The sequence below is a fragment of the Hermetia illucens genome, chromosome 1 (genome assembly GCF_905115235.1).
Source record: "Hermetia illucens chromosome 1, iHerIll2.2.curated.20191125, whole genome shotgun sequence".
Lineage (NCBI taxonomy): Eukaryota > Metazoa > Arthropoda > Insecta > Diptera > Stratiomyidae > Hermetia > Hermetia illucens.
The window spans coordinates 183,814,188-183,836,338 of record NC_051849.1 but is presented as its reverse complement, the minus strand read 5'-3'; the positions used below and the strand labels follow the sequence as shown (position 1 = coordinate 183,836,338).

At 43.6% G+C, this 22,151-nt stretch overlaps 2 protein-coding genes across 2 annotated transcripts in view; one reads left to right on the top strand and one right to left on the bottom strand.

The window, feature by feature from the left end:
• LOC119646940 (lachesin) overlaps positions 1-22,151 on the bottom strand; it is a 182,025-nt gene that overhangs the window by 75,458 nt on the left and 84,416 nt on the right. The window contains exons 3-4 of the mRNA XM_038047630.1: positions 12,413-12,633; positions 12,126-12,250 (exon numbers count right to left, since the gene is read on the bottom strand). Of these exons, the coding sequence (XP_037903558.1) occupies positions 12,126-12,250; positions 12,413-12,509 (222 nt within the window). The 5' untranslated portion in view covers positions 12,510-12,633. The remainder of the gene's footprint in view (positions 1-12,125; positions 12,251-12,412; positions 12,634-22,151) is intronic.
• On the top strand, positions 18,957-19,751 carry LOC119646941. The gene is made up of 2 exons (XM_038047631.1): positions 18,957-19,143; positions 19,211-19,751. The coding sequence occupies exons 1-2, from the start codon at positions 19,117-19,119 to the stop codon at positions 19,697-19,699; spliced, it is 516 nt and encodes a 171-aa protein (XP_037903559.1). The 5' UTR covers positions 18,957-19,116; the 3' UTR covers positions 19,700-19,751.

The following is a 22,151-nucleotide window of genomic DNA, read 5'->3' as shown; positions in this document are numbered from 1 at the left end:
TGGGTGATTTATGAGCATAAATATAGTACATACTTCCAATCCCTCAACTTTTAGGATGTGAAATTGTTGTGCTACACAGTAAAACGTGCTGTTCTCGCTTTTGAGTCAATTTGTCAGCGGATTTTTGATAGGGATCCAACTAGATGACTTTATTTTTTCGGCTCTGATTCCGAACAAAAAAATATTCCAAGTAGGGGTTAACAAATTTTGCTCCGGTTTTAAGTGTTGAAGATGTCACCACCAAATATTCAAAGCGCAAAACTAGAAAATCCTGGATAGCTCACTGAAGGAGCAAAGTTTAACTCAGAATGTGGTTAACTTATGGCAATCAATTAACATCAGATCTAACCATATGAAAAGCAGGGCTGAGCCGTCTTACCTTACCCCGTGTATTCGCCAGACATAACCTCTTCACAAGTACAGGTAAAAATTTTAGTTGATGAATCTGTCGATCCAAAAAGATGAAGATTTTTGTATCTTGCATCTTTTTTAACACCAATAACGTTACCAACTAACTTATTGTAAGGTTAAACGTATGAAACTTAACCTAATAATATTCCATCATATTTTACATTGTAAATGAATGAGCACCTAGCATTGTTGATAGATTCTAAAATAGGGATGAAAATGGACGGAGGATGAGGATAAAGATGGGAAAAGGTTTAGGGAGAAAACCTTGTCCTTTGCTTAGATGGAGAAACATAGCGGATGTGAGAGTCGTGCCCTGTGTAGAGGACCACTCCACCTTCCTTGTCGGAAAGGCGGTTATTACATTTATAAGGAAGAAGGATTTGTGTGAATTGGTCCGAGCGAGGTAGGTTTCCCTCGCTGACCTCAATCCCCAGGCACTTGATGACTAACGGCTTAGGACGTAACATACAACCCTCAAGGCATTTAACTGCGTATTCTGCCAGGCAGGCATCACGTGGTGGAAGTTCGTAGAGGAACTGATTCGATGTGTACTTGGTAATATCATCATTTTAACTACGGATGTGAATTGGCGGAGGATACGCCTTTACGAGAGCGTAGCCGCTCCATCTGATAAGAAAAGGTGTCGGTCCGCCCAGCGACACCGAAAGCGATTGGATAAATTGCTCTTGAGTTTTGGTTGGGTGCGTTTATTAAACCGGAATATCGGGTACAGCAATTTGATGGCTCGGTTTCTGGGGTTTAGAACCTTTGGCCCTGTGAATTGGGACTTAAGAAAGTCTTCCCTGCTTGTCGTAAGAGGTAACTAAAAAGGATAGAAATTTGTGCTTGCAACCAGCACATTCTGAAACATCCTCAACGCCTGGGGCCTACTTCACGTCGAAGACCTCTGACTATTAAAACCCACTATGATTGGTTTCTGGTTTCAGTATGCTCGCTTTCTCCAACTCGAGCGGGAATGTCACCGACATAAGCTGAACATTCTGGACCTCAGTGAGGCAAGATGGTAGGACTATCAAATGTAATTCCCTGTCGGTTGCTTTGTATTCTGGAAAGGCAAGATGTAGTAGACGCGAATTTTGTGTGAGGTTGATTCTGGGGCTATCCGAAAGGCGGCAGATTTCTGACTACAAGATTCCGGTTAAGGTTAAAGAGCACCACAATTGTACAATACTACCCACAAACGGAGACTTCTGATATAGTGAAGCAGGATGCTTTCTACGAGCAATTACAGGCAGCAAAGGGGGGAAATCCTGAAAGTGACTTTGTAGTCGTGATGGGTGATCTAAATACCAAGGTAACTTCCACCGCTCCGTCTTTAATTGCACAGATCAGATTTTCTCTCTACGGCAAGGGAAATGGAAACTGCTGAAATATGACCATCATTTGCACTATCTTTCCATCGACTTCAAGCCTGGCTATGGCATTTTGCCAGGGTAAATTTTGTAAACGTCCATAAGAGAATTCGGTATCCCGACGAAATTGATAAAACTGACTAAACTGATCCTGACCAATGTGCGAAGCCAGATAAAAGCAGCAGGATCACTTTCGAGACCATTCAACATCAACAACGGCCTAAGAGAAGGAGATGCTCTATCATGCGTTCTCTTTAATCTGACCCCGGAGAAAGTGGTTCGCGATACAGCTGATAATGCAGAGGCACCATCCTTTTCAAGTCCACCCAACTACTGACATACATTGACGACATTGACATTACAGCAAGAACAGCCCGAGATGTCAAACCGAGATGTACAGTCTACCTTCTTCCAGATCGAGCAGGTGGCGCGAGATCTTGGGCTGCGCATTAATGAAGGACAGACGAGGAACAAAGAACCAACAGCATCGAATCGCACTGGTCAGATGGAAACAATGAAGATAGGGTACTACAACTTTGAAACCGTTCAAAATTTCTCCTATCTAGGGTCGAAAATCACAACCGATAACAGCTATGACAATGAAATCCGCACACGATTACTGGCTTCCGAGGAATTTTTGCCCCCCTAAATGAGGATGAACTATTCTGTAGACGACATAACGACGAAGTGTATGAGGGATACCACGACTCGACGCGATACCAGCACTCAAACGAAGTAAAACCGCTGGGCTTCACGGTTTCCTCGCAGAGTTATTTATCACTACACTTAGAGCTACTGCAGATTTACTACTTTTAAATTCAAACCCTTGCCCAGAGTGTGGAAGAAAGGGATACTCATTAAGATTCTAAAGCAGCCACCCGTTTTGAGTGTGACGTTTAGAAGGGTATTTGCGTTTCCCATGCCGTCGCAAAGATAATAGCTAAAATAATCCTGAAACGCGTCAAACCTCAAAAGCATGATCGGAAGAGAGTAGGCTGGTTTCCTCTCCCAATCCTCCTACATTGACCACTTCAACACCCTACGGACCATTTTGGAACAGTACGCGGAAATTTGGTCTTCGCTGCACCTGCTATTCCTCAGTTTTCGACAGCGGGAACAGGGATTGTATCGGCAGTACTCTACCAAGGAGGGGCCTTCCGAAGAAACCAATATCTGTTATCAGAGGGACATTTGATGGCACAAAATGTCAGCTGTTGCACTAAAGTAAGATCTCAGAGGATTGTGAAGTCGAAAGCGGAGTCCGCCAATCGGTCTCATCTTCAATTTTCCTTTATGGACGGTTGTTTGGCATTTTGGCAGGTTGAGAAACGGATGGATGCAGAATATTTTTTAAGAATTATGAAAGCGTGAATCTGTTTTGCTGGTGAAGGCACTGGAGAGGAGGATAGTGACGATAGAAGAGCAGGTTTTCACTCAGGAGATAGATGATGTTACAAAAGTTAAGGCAAGTTGTTGGCACGAATTCATTAAATCACTCCTGAATTGTCGCGGTGTATTTATGATTCGTATGACTAACTGTAAGAAACTCCCCGTTTCAATGGGAGTCGAAGCGGGAACAGTAAGGCTTTCAGGTGTTTGTTTATGAAACACTAGTTGGCGATTCTTAAATCCAGGACTTTGAGAGGCGGTAGGTGAATAGGGGTTTTGATTGACGCGATGGTAACCTTCAGCGATTTGAACCCATTGGAGGCAGAATTATCCTGCGATTGAAATCCGTGGTCTTGTGGATGGGTATAAAGGAGCCCACTTTTGAGTGTTTCTCGTCTCCATACTTTGGCGAAGTTAGGGCACCTGCGGTATTTGGCGGGGTAGTTGCCTAACACACAGCTTAAACACTTAGGACTTACGTCCAGCATTTGGGAACACTCGACTCAGGAAGTGGCAGTCCTGTGCCGCAGGAGCGATACACTGGCCAATTTTCCATTGTTCTGTTTGTTCATAATTCGCTCGAAGCTCACGAAAGTCCTGTTTATCACTTTCAATGAAATAAGTTTGTCGGTCTTGAAGGACATGTCAAAAGTGGCAAGCCACAGGCTCAGCCAATGGCTCTCTTGTTTCGTCTTTGATATGATAAAGGATTTTGCGAATAGAACCCAGACATGAATTGTTTCTTATGACCCTCAGATTTGAATATTCTCTGTATGAAAAAATTTTATATTGGTTTTGAAAATTTTCTTCACATTCACTTACACATATGCATTTTGCCGGGGGATGGGGAACCACCTGTGGTGAAAATCACTAATTCCTCAAGTGGGGAACGACCTCGAGGTTTTACAATTCCACTTCAACAACGTTCCTTCCTCCTTTCTTCCTTCATCCGAAGTGCATCTTACTCATATTATGGTGCTTGTTTTCTTGTTTTCCCCAGAATAATTCAGTCAGACCATGAATTTTTCTACGGCTCAACAAAACTCTATTTTCTTAAACTTCGTTTTTTATAAGAGCTATGTACAGTATATATAATATATAATGTATGATATATGTTTGCAATTACATACAATACAAATTAATTTATCCTCCCAAGGATATACGATATCATGTCATATCCAGACAGTTCGTTTAAAGCACCGCAAATACTCGTTTAATTAGTGAGCATGCCCACTCCACGACCGCAATTCTGATTGCAACATTCCGGGATATTCCGGAAATTTGACCCTCACCGGAATTCACTTTGTATGTGAAAATCAAGCGAACCATTGCAGTTCACACGCTTGACTGCATTAAGACAAAGCCAAAGCCACGAGATCCCCTATTCCCCCCTAAGTAATCCAGTTAATGCACAAGTAGGTACACCTCCAATATCCTTAAAGGTGATGCGCTCAATACGTGACCTCAGTCCTGTCCTAACTTCTAACTCAGCGGGGAGACATTAACCTAATATTCGTCTAATTGAATGATTTCACAATAGAATTAATGGATCACATTTCAACGAAATTGCGCTCCCGCCGCATCCATCTCTATTAAAGCATATATTCCACATAAAGCTGACACATATTCATTCGTCCTTAGTAAATCTGAAATAATGTCACCCATAATTGTCGCGAATACGAGAATCCGGTGGACACGAAATCCTTCTTTATGTGCTTGGAACGTGCTATCATTATAAGGGTGTCACTAGCACTTCGCATGTATGACTGTTGGCTTAGATTCAGGAGATGAAAAACACTAGCTAATGACGGGATTAACTGAGAGAAGGAGACTTGGGATTAGTGCGTTCCTAAAAATGGATTTTCAGTGTATGTAGGGGTGATTGTTGAAAGAGAATTGAATATCAATATTAAGAAATCAACCTAATTATACCTGCTACATGTGGGTTTCTTTAATTAGAATACCGCACGTTGGCTATCCTAACCTTTGTCAATTGTTATTTAGAGTTACTTCCTACATTTATCATAGTAAAGCTCTCAGTTCTCTCTGGATTTGCGGGGTTATCTTTTGGATTTGGCTTGCTTGCCTTAGTAATTTTTCGTGTATCTAGTTGGAAGTGATGACGTGGATCTCGGCTACATCGGAACCGCCTCGCTTGTAAAGCGTTACCTTCACTACCGCTTCTTAGTGAAGGAAAAGTCTCTGAGCAATCACGCCTTAGCCCGTTTTGTAAAGGAGGCGCCATATTCTTTAATGTCCTTATCGTAGTCAACAGTCTAATTTGCAAGCGTCTTTTCTTTGAAACATGAACGGAGATTACTTCTTTGTTGGTTCTATATAAGTTCTCTTCTGACTGCGATTCTACTGGTGCCGAAGTCAACTGATAACTTACCCTTTACGTTACTTGTGTTTATTACATTGTGAGCGGAAATGCATTCGCATTGACGGTGTAGTTAGTCCCTCCGGTGTATTGAAAGAAATTTCATCACAGGGACTTCTCTTGCAGTTTGAATAAATAACTGAAAAGTGTTTCCTGATCAGCATTGGCAATTGGTACATATTTTCATTAATTCTGTCTCATTCCCTTCCCACCCGCGGTAGTTATTCTTTTTGCAGTCACCGACACCATATTAACACGCCTCATACTACAGAAAGGTACTGCCGAAAACTCCATCTAAAATCAGCTCTCTGCCCACTTGCCTTAAAGAAAGCATAATCATCAAATAATCCCTGAATTCATGGTTGTTTCGAAAAGCTTCCTTCGAAAGTTTTGTGTCTTACACGTTTGTTTGATGGTGACTCATCGTTTGGATGACCGGTAAATTTCTTCTAGGTGAGAGCACCTCAATAGCACGGCGCAGATAAATGTTGACAAAGGGTCAGTTGTCCATATCCCCTAATGGGGCATAGCGCATCAACCACGCCCATGAGCCGCTTTCTCTAATTCGTTGAAATGTTCTTCAGTTCCATCCTGGCGAACGACCTAGACCACTCCTCTACTGTTCTACGCCATGTGTTTCTAGGTCGACCCACATAGCGAGCAATTGAGTTGACGCTCCTTGCTTAAAGTGTGGCGTATTCACTGCCACTTTTGCCCATAAATCAATACGCCTAGCCCCTTTGCTTGACCTGTACGCGTATGCGACACTTCGTTCAAGATTGTGTCGGGCCAAAGTACACCGATGGCATGCGCAGAGGCGGGTGCTACTGAAGACCTGGAGTCTTCGAGCAACAGTGGTGCTCACACATGCAGAGATAACACTGTCATAGAACAGTCCTATGCTTTGTACTGATGAAGGGGGTAAGTTGCTTCCGAAATAGATATCTACACTGAAAAATAAAAATTGTAGTTTGGAGTAAGCTACTAGTCTATCAATTTTAGGCTAGACTACAAATAGAAGACAATATCTAACCTCTCAGTCCCATGCTCCTCCTGCATAGAGTACTCCACATGGACTCTTTGTTTATGATGTCGGAAGCTTTCTCGAAATCGGTGAAGAGCCGGTCAACTGTGAATCTAAACTGCTCAGACTCTTCCAAAATGACCCGCAGGGTTTTATTGTCGTCAGAGTGTGACGATCCAGAAGGGAAACCAGCCTGCTCTCTGTCGGTCAAGCCTTTAAGGGATTCCTTGATAAGGGAACATAAATGAAGATACAGTAGGATTGGAGAAAGAGTTGGGTGTGTTTGTACGCAGCACGCCAAGAATGCGCCAAGCAAAGAACGGAGCAAGAACTAAAATTCCCGACGAGACATCGGGATGCGCGAAAGAAGAAGAAGACTCGCAAAGTGATGCAGCACCTGGGACGACGGAAACGTCAACTTGGATCGAACGTCATACTACAGGCGGACAAAGGAAGCAACAAAAAATGCGCGAAAAACAGAAGCAAACGTGTGATAATACCACCGCGAGTGCCAAACCAGCTCTGCTTATTAAACCGACGGAAGCCAAGACTTTTTGGAAATTCCTCTGCGAAATCCGTTACAGGGTCAAACCCGAAGATAGTAGGGTGGATAGTCATTCGGAAAACAAAGGATGGTAGAGTCCTAGTGAATTAGGCCTGTGGGCAACAGATAAATAATAAACTGGAAGAGAAAGCTTTGGTTTGTAGTCTTGAACTCACATGCTCGCTGGAAATTTGACGCCTTGGCTACCTCACAGAAAATAACGAAGAAGAAGGGACCATCAAGCGCGAATGTGCAGATATAACCAATGCCCGGATTGACATCAACTCTGCTAATTCCCGAGGCCAAAAACTCGTTGGGTTGGAAGTTGCCGAGCAATAGGCGGGGACGCTTCTTAACAGCATGGAAATTAGAATTAAGTGCGGAATATGCAGGATACGAATCCGGACCGCCCCAACCAAATGTTGCAGATGTTTAGATTATGGGCACACGTCTGCAACCTACCGAATAAGGCAGCATGCCACGGATGCGGCCAGATAGGCCATAAGGCGAATACCTGCACCTAAAAAGAGAGCTGCATTCAATGCAAGGATCGTAGCGCGTCTGATGAGAGTGTTGCGTACACTGTGGGCTCGGCGCGGTGTCCAATTTTCAAAGCAAAACTGGATAGAGCTAAGACGCGGTTAATATGATCCGTATCCTACAGGTAAATATGTACTGGAGCTCAACCGCTCCCGAAACCCTTTTCGAAACCCTGGTTGCACTGGAGAGCACTCCTCGGGGTGGTGGCGCTGCAGCTGACCCTGTCGTAAATTCGGCTATGAAGTATATGATAACAAAGATTCCGTGCCCACGAGGTCATCGTGGCAAGCCTTCTATGTACAGGTGGATAGCGGAAATTGCTGAATTCCGAAAAGAGTGTCACAAACTCAATCACTTGACACCTCAGCTGACTGCTTGGAGGACCTTGTCGACGAGATGGCTGGATTACGAACTTGTAATTCGAAAAATCGAGACAATGCGGAAACCCTATTTACTTACGGCCGAGCAAATGGACCGCAATGAATGGGCGCTATTCCCTATGCACCTAGCACGGGATGATGAGAGAGCCGAGGACTTCCCATGTTTCTGAATAAAAAGAGGGGACAGTTCTCTCTATGAAAAGCAAGAAGGTGCTAGGACGTGATGAGGTACACAAACTAGTACTCCAACATCGGCTAGACCTACTGCTCGGCGCATTCAACGCTTGCCTGAAAGAGGACATTTCCCTTCTAGAAGCTTCCCAGCTAGAAGCTGGCGAGGTTTGTGCTGATCAGTAAACGAAAGGCGACTCTGAGTTGCCGTCTTCACACCGGCAACTTTGTATGTTTGACACTTGCAGGAAAGCAAGCGGTCGAAAAACTCATTAGCAGTAGACTCACTAAAGCGGTACCTGCTGCCGGAGTCTTATCCCTACGGCAATTCGGCTTTAGACCACAATTATAATGATAATATATTTAATTCCGTAAGACGGAAAGACATTCTTGGCACACTAGACAACACTTTCCATATACGAAACTATCTCTTGCGAATATTCAGGGATTATTTGAGAAACGGTTCCCTGCTCTATGGGACGCTACAGAGTCTGAGGAAGATGGAGGTCACGGACCTCTGGAATGCTATCTATGATAGTCTGCTTAGATTCGACATGCCAAAAGAGTCGCGCTTGGTCGGTTATGCAGATGATGTTACAGCGCTTGTTACTGGACACACTCTTGAATAAGCTTAGAGCAGGCTTAGCATATTGATGCGGCAAGTAGAAGGATGGGCTTAGACCTTGCAGTGGAAAAAAAGCCGAATTAGTCAACCTGACTAAAATGAAAATCTCGACCGAAAATACCGATCGGCATGTCGATAATCCAGTCAAGTACCTTGGACTGACACTTGACTCAAATATGAGCTTTTTCGAGCAAATTAAAGCACGCCGGACAGGGCTGCAACTTTAGTTGTGGGAATTAAGTCTAAGCTAATGACAAACATTTATATTTAGTATACGACCTCTCCTGATGATTACAACGCAGTCTGTTCTTTACTTGCACAAGATTGGGATACGGGCATGATCTTCTGGATCTCCCTCCAGAAGCGATGCTGAGGACCGCTGAAAGATGGAGTCGTGTTACGCATTACGTCCAGGTTCTTATTGCAAAGAACATGGAGCTGAATTCAATGATATTACCCGCAAAATCAATGAAATACTTTACCTCCCGGTTTTAAAGAAAAGAAAGACAGGCTTCCTAGGAAAAAAGTGGACGAAAGCTTCCAACCTGAATAAGGAGACCTTCAATGATATCGACGACATATTTCTACATTTCAAATCATAACCCAGCACAACTTCCCGAGTAGGAGCTTCTTATGTAGGAATATCTCATCTATTAAGAAAATTGGTCAAAAAGATGAATATGATCATAATGTCAGTGACGACAATGTGTTTACCAAGGTAGACTCCAACAATTTGAGAATGCAGGTTGTGTCTACTTTCCCGATAGCCGTGGACTACTTTGACATTTTAGACACGTATCATCGTGGCATTCTACGGACATGGAAATGGGTTGAGTCCTATGAACAAAGAAATCGTAACGAATGAGACAACAAATAATTAAGATATAGATAAGATAGAACGGACATTCAGAAAGTCGCGCAGGATATAAAGCAAATTGGCCCTTTTTAATACGCAAGGATACGTATGATATCTTACAGGTGACGGTCATTGCTCGAACAATGGGAGTGGGGCTTTATCTTGTACTTCAACTGGACGTCAGTTCATTTCCAGGAGAGTTCAATTGAAGGAATTGCCTTGACCTCGATGTGTCATCGCTATAAGCGTGCATTGAACAAGTAAAGTTCTACTTATGCGCACTTAAAATACCGAAGAACATTGAAGGCGTACCGAACTGTCTATTAGATACAATCTACGAACGATCAAGCAAACTAAGATGTGACTTACACATCCTAGAAGAAATTAGTTGTTGTATGCCCCTAGTAGCCCTACGACTGCTTCAATAATTTGCAAAGGAGATAGATGTGAGGTAGCTCTCGAGAAAGTTGAATTAGTTCCAACGAAGGCTGTACTATCCAAGTGAATGGTATATACCAACTTCCCATTGAATTCAAGTAATCAATACTTTCTGCTGAGCATTGTAATCATCCGAGAAAATTGTAGACAATGTAGTCATGAGTACAGTATTCATCCTACTAGCTACTTTCATAATTATGAAAGAGCAATTCATATCCGCCCTGTGAGTTGGGGCTTAGAAATACATCCCCTGCTTGTCGTAAGAGGCTACTAAATGGAATAGAAATTTGTGGCCTAGCAACCTGCAAATTTTGAAACTTTATTGAAACCTGTTCGAGCACAGAGCCTGCCATAACGTCAGTTAGTTTTGAACTAACCGACCGCGTACGAGCAAGCAGATCGACCATTCCGCGATCAGAGAAGAGCTGACGTCGGCCTCGAAAGGGATCACCGTCTGATAGTCGCTTACGTTCGCTTGAGTGTTGTGTCCGCCACTTCTCGCAGGATTGAGAAGCTGCGACCCCCCAAGTTCAACATCGACCAATTGTATGGCTGAGCTGTCGCTCGACAGTGGGAGAACTGTCTGGGCGATTGGACGGCAGATATACTGAGTAACTCGCCTGAGAAATGAAAAACGCCTGGTCCCCGCTGCTATACAGACCGTCGGCCACGTCTCAAAGGGGCGTACTAAGGTATAGGTGACTGCGGGATCGTAGAAGCCGATCGATGAACGGATGGAATTAAAACCTCTACTGAATGCGGCGAGTGATGGGGCACACAAATTTTTCGAGGAAACTTTCGTGGGTGGGTGGTTGGGTGTGTAGAGAGTGTATCTGCAGTACCCTACGCAGGAGGGGCATTCTGGGGAAGCTAATAGCTATTGTCAGAGTGACATATGCAGGCACGGAATGTAATGTGCTGCACTGTCTCGTAGTAAAATCTCGGAGGATTTTAAGGTCGAAAGCAGACTCCACCATAGTTTCATCCTGTGATCGACATTATTTCTTCTTCTTATCGGTGGCGTTCTTCATGTTCCGTTGTTCGGAGGTAATGGAGGAATTCAATGGACACTGGATCCTTTCTCAAACATCTCGACTACGCTGAAGACATCTGTTTGATCTCTCATCGTATAACCGGGTCGTGTATCTTAGCCAAATGGCTCAGGATTTGGAGAAAGAGGCAAGTAGAGTTGGATCAAACACCAAAAAATCTAGGTTCTCAGTCAGACGGCTCATCGTACTTTCCCTATCTGCATCAATGGCCAGAGCAGTGCCGACAGTGACGCCAAACTGGATGTTACCTGACGCATTAACAATATTAAATCCGCTTCCGCTGCCCTGTCTAAAATCTGCAAATGTAGTTACCTCACTCTCCAAAGATGGCCGACGAGTAGATCGTCCTAAGGGCACTTTTCGCAGAACCGAAGTGGATGAGTGAGACCGTCTCGGGAAGTCGTGGGGGATGCATTGCAAGTAACCACGATAGATGTGGTTGATGCGCTATACCCTACCAAGGGTTGAAGGGGAGCCATATATATATATATCGTTCATATCAACTGTCAAGTTCAGTTCAGGAGGGTGCAGACCAAATGGAAGAAGGTATTCCGTTGTACCATCAACTGCAACACTTGGCCAGTACTTGAAGCGAACATAGAACATAAGGTTCCACACATTAGAGTTTATCTTAACATTATTCTTAGTCTACGAAGGCAAACGCAACCAGGAAATTAAAAGGCAAAAGATTTTCGATGAGAAAAATCAAAATCTTCATTCTCATATCCAGTAATCTTATATATAGGAAAAATCTATTTGGTTCGTAGCGGAGCGCCGTTGGAAGCGAAAAATATCCTTCAATGTCTGACCAAAATGATTGGTGGAACAAATACTGAAGAAAATTGACGCTCCATTTTTTCGACCCTGCTTTCAAACATGGATTGCTAGCAGTGACCTACCAACGGAGCCTAATCCTGCGATCAATTAACAAGCAACACTCACCCGATACTGTCCCAAATTATTAACGATGCACGTAAATGAAACATCTCGTCCTTGTGTCACGCTGAAATTATTCAGTTGTGCTAAAAATTCCGGTTGTACTTCGGCAGCGGTGTCTTGATTATGTCCTGCAAAAATGCAAATATTTACGCTAATTAAAACTTCAACTTTGTTTTCACTTCTCTCTCATTAACATGGAGAAAAGTCGGAAACGGGTTCCGCTGGCAATTAGACTAGTAGAAAAAGGCCCCGTGAAATTCACAGGATGAGAGGCTAATCTTATTACTTACCACCACCCTGAACCAGAACTGCAGCTATGAAAATGTTAAAAAGTAACTGAATAAAAACGCCCAGGGCTGTTGTAAAGTGGCGTACGCTCTGAGCCATTATAAGTTTGGAAACGTGTCTCCCGGCGAGAAATTCGCAAAGTTAATTTTCATACTATGGATTTCGTTTATTTCAAAATTGGGTGGTGGATGCGGCAGTTTCCGTAGAAAACTTTTCGAAGAATCTGAAAAGAAAGTCAATAATTAATTATTATGAAATGAATACTTTGGGCAAGAATTTTTAGAGATACTTTGGAAGCTATTAAACCTTGACAGGGTGGATCAATACACTTAGCCCTAGGTAAGGGTTGCGACTACTTCTAGGTAAAATTATTTTCAAAAATTAATCCCAACGGATAATTTCCCGAGAGCATCTAGTACAAGAAAGATTCTGATTGATACCCTTCTGTGCATTCTTAAGCTAAGAGGAGTTGAAAGCCTCTTCCGGAATTCGTTCACTAATGAGAGGACAAAGATTCAACCCCAATTGTAATACAGATGATCCCTCTATGCGACCGTTCGTGACATATGTACCTTAATCCAACAATAATGTCCTAATTGTCAGCTTTGGTTGCCATTAAAGCTTATCATTTGCTTTTTCATTAAGGTTTTATTATTGTCTGCTTCGCACTGAGATGAAAGCAGAGCCAACGATCTTATCGTATTTGAGCCTTTACAACGTTATGTCCTACAAAGCAGTAACTTTTGCTGTTATCTGCCAGCATTTTACTATGCCAGGAGTATGACGACTTCACATAATTAATTATGGCGTCGTGCATGCACCGCAGACCCCTGGCTGGCTGCGTCTCACCGACGCGACATTGACATAGTCCTTGTCCGCGGGCGGGTATATTTTACCCATAACCACATTACGTTGTAGGAATCATGCCAGTCTTTATTACATGTACATTACAGTAATGACACACCCCAATAATGTGTTTAACGGCCGAGCTCCTTGTATTGAAATTTTAATGAAAAGCATACAAAACTAAAAGATTCGACAATATCAGACCATTGTCTATGGCACAATTTTGATAATAGCTTTCGTGCTGTAATGAGAATTAACGCAGAAAATGCTTTAACGAGTCATTTTGAAAAGTGATTTACGCTGATTAAAGTGCACAGCGGAATGATATTGTTCTTTTCAGTTTTATCATCGCGTAAATATGACGTACAATGAGAAGTATTCCTGTTGGTAAAATATGACAACCACCATTGCTTCATTGCAAAATAAAACCCCACCCTTCACTCCCAAAGGACGTCAGTGGTTTTTTTCAACCATAAATGGAAACGTAAAAGTCAGACTTTGCTGGTTGATTTTTGAGTTCACTGTCAGCCTGTCTACGTGTCTGAATATTTGGCCCTCCGATTTTGACTTTTTCATAAGGTGAAAACTAACGACAACTCACTGAACTTAATCCACCATGACCAGTTAAAAAATACATTAGATGGCAATCAACATCTCCAACTCTCCAAGTGTGCCTACTCCCCCTTAAGAGAATTATTTCGGCAGTTCTACCACTTGATAATGGTGAGCATCCTCTCCTCCCCGTGGTAGTTCTTCGGCCTCGCCATCACCCAGCAATTGGCTATCGTACATCATTTTCAACTTCTGTACCAAAATACCAATCGATATCATTCCAAGGACCGAAAATACTTCTTCATCGAATATTACTAAAAGGTGCTAGTGACAAGAATCGTACCAAACGGATGCGCTGCTGGAGACTAAAAAAAATTTGCGTATCCTTAAATCCGATGCATGGGACCGTCTTCAAATCTGAAACCCCACAATGGACACGAAGTTAAAAATGAAAACAGAAAAAAGAGGGCTTGGACAAAGGAAGACGAACATACACCACCAACCAGCGGATTCCCCAAAAATAAAAAGGTGTGTTCATCCCCCTCCTCCGCCACCCTACCCGTCCCAAGACGGTAATCTTTTGAAGCACGGGTTTCATATTTCACGCAGACACATTAAAAAGAGTAAAAACTGCCCCAAATCTCAAAGACTTGAGGGGGAAATGTAAGCAGGATCCGGAGGAATCAAATCATCCTTTTGATGCTGAAGCTGAAAAAGTCCGAGGCCTTCCCAGCCATATCAGAAATTTACTTGAAGAAAGTGCTGCGATGGATGCTCAAAAGTATGAGATCACCATACACTGCATGGACCTAGACGAGGTAACTTCTGAAGTAGTAATCTTCATTGACTTAGCATCCATTGTAAGCCTTAGCAAGACCTATGGAGGCACACAGATGCCGATCAACCAGCTACCATCTCTTTGAAAAGATTCTTCAAGTGTCTTTTGTACGGCAGTGTGGTTCATCGGTCTGACCGATGCAGACGATGTAGAAAACGGGTCAAATTACGCGGTAATGTAATAAGGATTCCAACTGAATGATGTGAAATGCAAAGGTATGGAGCAAGTGCCCTGAGTTTGATCTAAGTCAACCTCAAACACTGTGGGGATCTGTTCTCGCAGACCACCTACAAATCGGCTGCGGACATGTGGGAATTAAGCCCGCCAGCACGCGAGTGGTTTAATATGGGCAAAAATACACGGCACATACGCCCATAATTGTTACGCTCCTCTACCTCTGACGTTGTTGGCTGAGGAGGACGTGTTGGATAGATTGGTCCTGGAGGCAAAAAGATGGAAACTAAAAGTCATCTCCGGTGACAATGCATAAGCTACAGAATGAGGAAGTTCACTAACGAATGCTGTCCTTTGGAGGCTTTCGCGCAATTAGACATTTTATTGGCTAACGATGGTCAGGTTAATATTTACCAGAAAGCGGGGTCTGGATCGGTTGTGGATTCAACTTTTGCTAGTTCTTCACTAGCTCACGATATCTCCTAGGACGTCATTGAACACTACACCCGCAGTGATCACCAGGCAATCGTCATTGACCTGAAAAGCAAGCCAAACGGTTGAGACCTGCTTCTATTCGGTTGAGGTAAATGCAAGGAGTACGATCCTCTTTACTGGCCTATCCTGATGCACGAGGCGCGAGATCTTGGGCTCAATGAAGGCAAGACAGTATAGGTGGTGGCAACGTCAGCGCGAAAAACCAACCAACCAATAACATCACTAACCGCACTGGTCAAACGGGCAGAATAAAGATAAGAGACTACAATTTTGAGACCGTTGACAATTTCCCCTATGTAGGGTCGAAAATCACAACCGATAACAGGTATGATGCTAACAGAACCTATTTCAAATTACACAACTGTTCCGCTCGAAACATCTCTCTCAGGGTCAAAGCTCTTACTGTACAAGACAATGATCTTGCCAGTCCTCATGTATTCCTCGGAGACTTGGGTTCTTAGCAAGAAAAAATGCGAACTCTTGGCCGCGTTCGAGCGAAGGATTCTCCGAAAATATTTTGAGGATGGACGATTCCGTAGTCTACGTAACGACGAAGTTTACGCGCGCTACCATGACCGTCAAGTTGTGGATAAAATCGGGCTCAATGTCCCCGTGGGCGGGTCACTTAATCCATATGGATGAGGATAATCCAGCCCTGAAAGTATATAAGGGCAATATCTATGGTATCTCTTGGCCGCGTTCGAGGGAAGAATCCGGCGAAGAATTTTTGGCCCCCTACATGAGGATGAACGATTCCGTAGCCTACATAACGACGAAATCTTTAAGTGATACCATGACCGTCAGATTGAGGAGAAAATCCGGCTGAATAGGTTGCGGTGGGCGGGTCACTTAATCCGTATTGATGAGGATTACCCCACCCGAAAAGTCTATAAGCCAATACCTATGATAGAAAAAGAAGACGAGGCAGACCCTGCCTAAGATGGGACGATGTCGTAGGTCTGGACGGCAGGCAGCCTTTAGGGATATTGCATTGGTGGACCTCGGCGCAAAACCGGGATGTCTGGAGTTCCTTATTAAGGCAGGCCTAGACCGGATACCGGTTGTTGCTCCGTTGATGATGATGAAAAAAAAATAAATATGTCGAATTGACTAACAAGTAGTCCCGTGACCAGATTGGGTTAATACAAGCATGTAGTGAGAACCATCAAATTTTTGTTCGAAAATTACATCTTCGACGGTAGTGCAGGTGACACCCAACCGCATGCTCGTGGATGGGTAGAAAAAAAGAGGGCTAGGGGAAAGGAAAACGAACATCCAGGAAACCAGCGCGTTCTCCCGAAACCAAAAAGGTAAATTTCCTTTATCTAAGGAAGTGAGTTTCAAAGCCTCGTTCGGAATGAATGTTGTTATCAGGCTTCAGAAAAAGCATGCGGAGGGGGAGTCAGGGTGCTGGTCGTTCTTGCTCATTTGGGATCATCATCCGCCATTTCGTTGTGAGAATTTGCGCTATGCCCAGGAACCCAGAGTGTGAGCACTTTTTTCAGACGAGCTTTCCTCATTTCATCGTGGGCTCGAGCAGCCAGCTAATTGACTGGAGTTTTGTTAATGAAGGCTTTAATGAGACTTGACCGGTGTCCATGATGATTGGGGATTTTCTCTAGGTTAGCCGTTCCTTGATTGCTTCAACAATGGCTAGTCGCTCAGCCGAGATAACAGACGTTTTGTTTGTCCTGAGCATAGAGCAGAGTTGTTGTATCTTTGAGAAAACCACACACTCGGCGTTTACGACGTCGAGTGAGGCATCAGTAGCTAGGATGCTAAAGCCAACAACTTCGGTTTCACCACATGTGGCAGGATCCACTTTGGAGGAGGAGTCACCATCCCCATAAGGGTTTAATATAGAGAAGTGCTTGAATGAGACGGGGTTACGTCTCCATGTGAATTTTCTAGGATAGAGTAAAATTTGTTGAAAACAGCCGTTAGTGTGCTTGAGGGGATGTAATTGTCCCTGATGAAGGCATACAAGAAGGGGTTGAACATGTTGGCATTGAGAAGCTCTTAGACTGCCAATAAAAATCTCCTGTAAGAGAGAAGAGGTTCACCCGCTAGCGCAAACGTGGCATGCATTGGAAAAGGCCTCACGAAGCCGCCGTAAGAGATTCGATTTTCTTATATTATTTGGGAGCGAATACTGAAGAGGACGCCTAGTTAAGGATTGGTCTAAATAATTTGAGAGCTTCTCTAGGGTGAAGTCCCCAGCTGGCCCCGGTGCAAAATTTATGACTCTGGTCGCCTTCATGGCCTTATCCGAGATGTATTTAATGTGTTCCTTGACTGAAAGAGGAGGAGAGAACGATCAAAAGTAATTGTGCATAACTTCTCCAGGTTGACGATTTATGAAGAGATCTGCCTGTAGTCGAAGAATATTTTCTGCATCCTTGCGGGAATCCCTTGAGTCTATAATTAGGAAGTCATCAACATATTGGAAAATTTTCACTTTACTGGAGCATTTCTTGTGAAGAGAGGGCACATAAATGTTGAAGATTACTGAGCTGAGGACACACCCTTGGGGAATGCCGTTGTTTATCGGTACAGGGTGGCCTTGCATGGTTAACTTCCTACTGCACTTGATGTTCCACATCCATATAATGATGTCAGGAGGAAGATGCATATCAGCCATGTTTTCCATGAGGAGCGACAGGTCCTCCCTCTCGTAGGCTTTGCTGGTGGTATGAGCATATCATTTGCGGTGACGGAAACTCAATTGGCAAGATTAATTTAAATATTGAAGCGACCAAAACGCCGACCTAAAAAAATATGCCATCGCCAGATGGTAATTTAAAAGCTTTTTGACTCCCTCATGATTATTCCGACGCTGTCCAACCTTTATGGATTTTAAATCTATTGCAATCGCAACGAGCGATTGGTGTATTCAAAGGAGCCAAATTTGGTGAGACCGTTTGGTCTGCCCTTCACACTTTATGCTGAGTTTAAACATAACAAATTTAATCCAACTATTGTTAACAAAATTATTGAAGGTCAAAGTTGTGTATGACGCCATCATCACATAAAGTGAACTTATATGAAGGGGGGTTTATGGGGATGTTTTAATTTTCCTTTTTAAAGTTTTGGTTAAAATAAAACCTTATAAAGATCGGTTTACTGTCTGTCTGTTTGCCTGTCGGTCTGCCCGTCACACGCATTTTTCTCGGAGACGGGCCTAGTGATTGACACCAAATTTGGAGGAAAGGTGGGAAATGTGCAAGCTCAAGCGTGCAGGGGGAACCTCTAAAGAAATGACCACGTTCATCGCAGTGATTAATCTGGAAAGTAGGCTATGAATACGTGAAACGTACATGAGGGAACCGTAAAAGTAATGGTTAAAGGTTTGTCGCTTTCTGCTCTTTACAGCGTTCGCCATTGATAGCATACATTTCGATCACCGAACCTGCCATAGAGTCAGATGGTTTCTACTGACGTTGCTACAAGATCCAGGCCTCCATTTTTTCATCGAGGTACTCTGGTTACTTATTTTTCGTACATTTCTATCACTGAATCGAGAGATGCGAATCCACAATGTTAGAATGTGATATTCAAAATAAAAAACCTTGATGGATACTTCGGGAGTTTACTTTTACTTTATGTGAACTATACATATAAAGTGTACTTTGAAAAAATATGGATAAACTGTCAATTTTTTAAAATTTATAATTTATGAATTTATAGTTTTGATGCGGTTTGAAAATTTTAGTTAAAGATTCGCCTCTAAATTTTGGCAATTCTTAATTTATTTTTAAGTAAATTAAACGGAAAATAAGACAAAATATACATTTTAAGAGAATGGTGAGAGTGTCAATCGCGAAAATGGTAAATAGATCAGAACACATCGGGAGAAAAAGGTAGAATTTTTATTCACATATACTTTTCCCATTAGCAATCAAGTCGTCTTGGCCGTCTTCCGGAGCACTTTGGCAAACGCGATGGACTTCAGGAAAATTATGGTGATCTAAACTTCGGTTATCATGGTTTACTATTTGAAGTTGGAAATGAATTGGGAAGTGGAAATGCACTCGGCCATATGCAATATACATTCGAGGATAACTACGGGGGATATAAGTCTCGTAAAATAAAGTCGAGAGGAGGCAATCTTATTCCTTTGAATGACGCTGAAGAGGATAGATATGATGATATCAGCCGACAACCCATGAACCAATTCTCACAAAGGTTTCCTGAGCAACCCTGCTATGGTGGCATGGGAGAAAGTCGCTGTGCTATTAAAAAAATGCGCCGAAGACGTTGCATGGGTGGTGGGAGACTTAAATGTGAACCCTACATGCTGCCATATAATACAACATATTATCCGTGTGGGTTTTATGGACCGTGCATTCAGTTGTGCCCTTACGTCCCTCTTATGGCCTTCTGAGTGCCACCTTTTGCAACAAATCATTGTGTGACTGTTGAAGTCGAAAGGAGATTTTTTTTATTTTATTATTTATGTCCTTTGTCAATATTTTCCGTGTCTATAGTTGGTCTATTGAATAAAGTCACACCAGAGTTTCCAGTTCTATGAAAAAGGTAAGAATTTTACCAGTGTGTCGACTGTTCAATTAAGATCTGTACTAATAAAAAAATTACGGACAAAATTAATTTTTTATTGGAACATAGTTGGTCCGAGTGTAACTGCCTTGTTGAGAAAGTCTTGAAGGACGGAATGCCTTTTAAATTTATCACAAATGTAGTCTCACTAGTTGCCAAGAATCCTATCCAACCGTAGGCCTGCTCAAGTCACCCTAATGTAGTCTTACAGGATAGGATATTACTTATTTTCCTGACCTCAGACTTTTTTTCCAAAATTTACGTCACCAACATTGTTGTAGAAAGTCGGAGGAATTCATGCGATTGGTTAAATTGCTCCGCGATCCGAAGAGGCGCGATCAGACACGAGTCTATAAGGGACTCATCTGAAGTGGCTCTTGCCACGAAACCTCACCGGAGGTTATTTGGTACCATGGGAGTCGGGATGGCCCTCTGAGAACATATGCTCCATGAGAATTCCTGGGGGATGTGTTCTCGGTCAGGTTATTTGCGGTTCGCCCCCTAGTGGGAGTTTTATTGGGGTTGTGGTTATGCCTATATCGCGGGCAAAACTCCTCGGAGCTCAAGCGTGGAGTTGCGCTGTATAACTCGGGTGCCGTAACCCTTAGTTGCGGTAGAGGTGTTAGATAGGCCTTGCATCCACTGGTATGAATGCTGAGCCTGCGCTCGGTATAAACCCGTACCGTGGTGCGGTCCGTCACTAAGTGGGTGCGGACTTAGGACTCCCAGCATACTCAACAAATAATATTAATCAGTACCGCTGTGCCAGTCATGGCGGGGCTCTGCTATGGTCCCAAAATCAACCCGTGTCCGAAGAGGACCGTGGGATTATGCCTACACGACAGGTACTTACGTTAAACCCCCAGGACTTTCAACCGCTTCTTCGACAGTGAGGAATGAGTAGTCCGCTACACTCACTACAATGCCTAATATGCCTCCCCACCCAAACAAAATGGCATACGCTGTTCCTAATCCACGTCCCTTTTTTGGGAGTAGGGTAGGTGAATGTGTTTATGCACAGAGTGTTGGACTCGCGCAACAGTACGCTGTCAGACTAACAACTGAACACTTCCCTACCATCAGCGAACTAGCCTGGAACCACTGGACATGTTACTTCGGGCTAGCCCTTCCACTCTCCCGACTTTGGGAAACTTCAAGTCAGGGAATTCTTTTCACCAACGGGAGGGGAGGAGATGAAGGGAGTTGTAAGTGCAACCAGTAACCCCTTACTGTCCAATTTCTCCGCCAGTCGAGTTCAATCTTCTCGCAATAAGAAGAGTCCGAACATAATGCGCAATACGATTTCAGCTGCCAGCGCTCTTCAGTATCTCTCTGACAACATTGTCTGGAGAGAGCTCCCTGTGTATGCATAAAGCTGCTGACGAAAGCCATCCCACCTCTCGAGAGAAAAAGGTAGGTTCAGCGTCGTCCGACATTCCATTGTAGAACACACAATTAGGAGATCGCACCTTCCCAGTTCTGTGCAGGTAAAACTGAAAACATCTATGCCCGCTTAGAAGTTGAGTAAGGAAGTAATAAATCTCACCGTGTGTTCTGCTCAACCACGGGTCTAATTTGTCGATGAGCAGATGAGCAGTCCATCTGCTCCTTGGCTCATTTTGTCAAGAAAGTTGCCACGCGGTAAGGGTGCGTTGACGTTCTTCACGAGCAACCACCTCTCTTAAGTTCTCGCCCTTACGGCGGTAGATATTTTTGTGCTCCTTGGCAAGGAAGGCAACGGGAATCACTCCCGCGATCACCATCACAGCCGGTTCAGAAACGGTGCGATAAGTAGATGCCACTCGGAAAGCTCCCCGTCTCTGCACTTAAGCAAGACGCTTACGATTCACTTCCTAGTCAAGGGCATCATCCCATACCTCCGCGCCATAGGGCAGAACCGACTGCGTTGCTCCCACAAGGAGAGTAAATATAGCGCCACCAACCTTCACCATTAACCGACTCAAGGCCGAGACTCCAGCTGCAACCTTGTCCGCTGCTGCTTTGAATTGCTCGAAGAAGCTCATCTTCAAGTCGACATTAAACCATGGTATTTAACCACTGGTTTAGACTCTATAGTCAATTCGCAGGGTCGGGATTCTACTTCTGGTCAAAACGACTACTTCGGTTTTTTCCAGCGCAAAGCTGAAACCGTATACAGTCATCCATCCGCTTACCCGTCGCATCAATATGCCAATTCTGCTTTCGCCTGTTCAACAGTGCGTTCGACAAAAGTGCCGCATCGGCATCTGCATAACCGACCAGGCGCGCCTCTTCTGGCA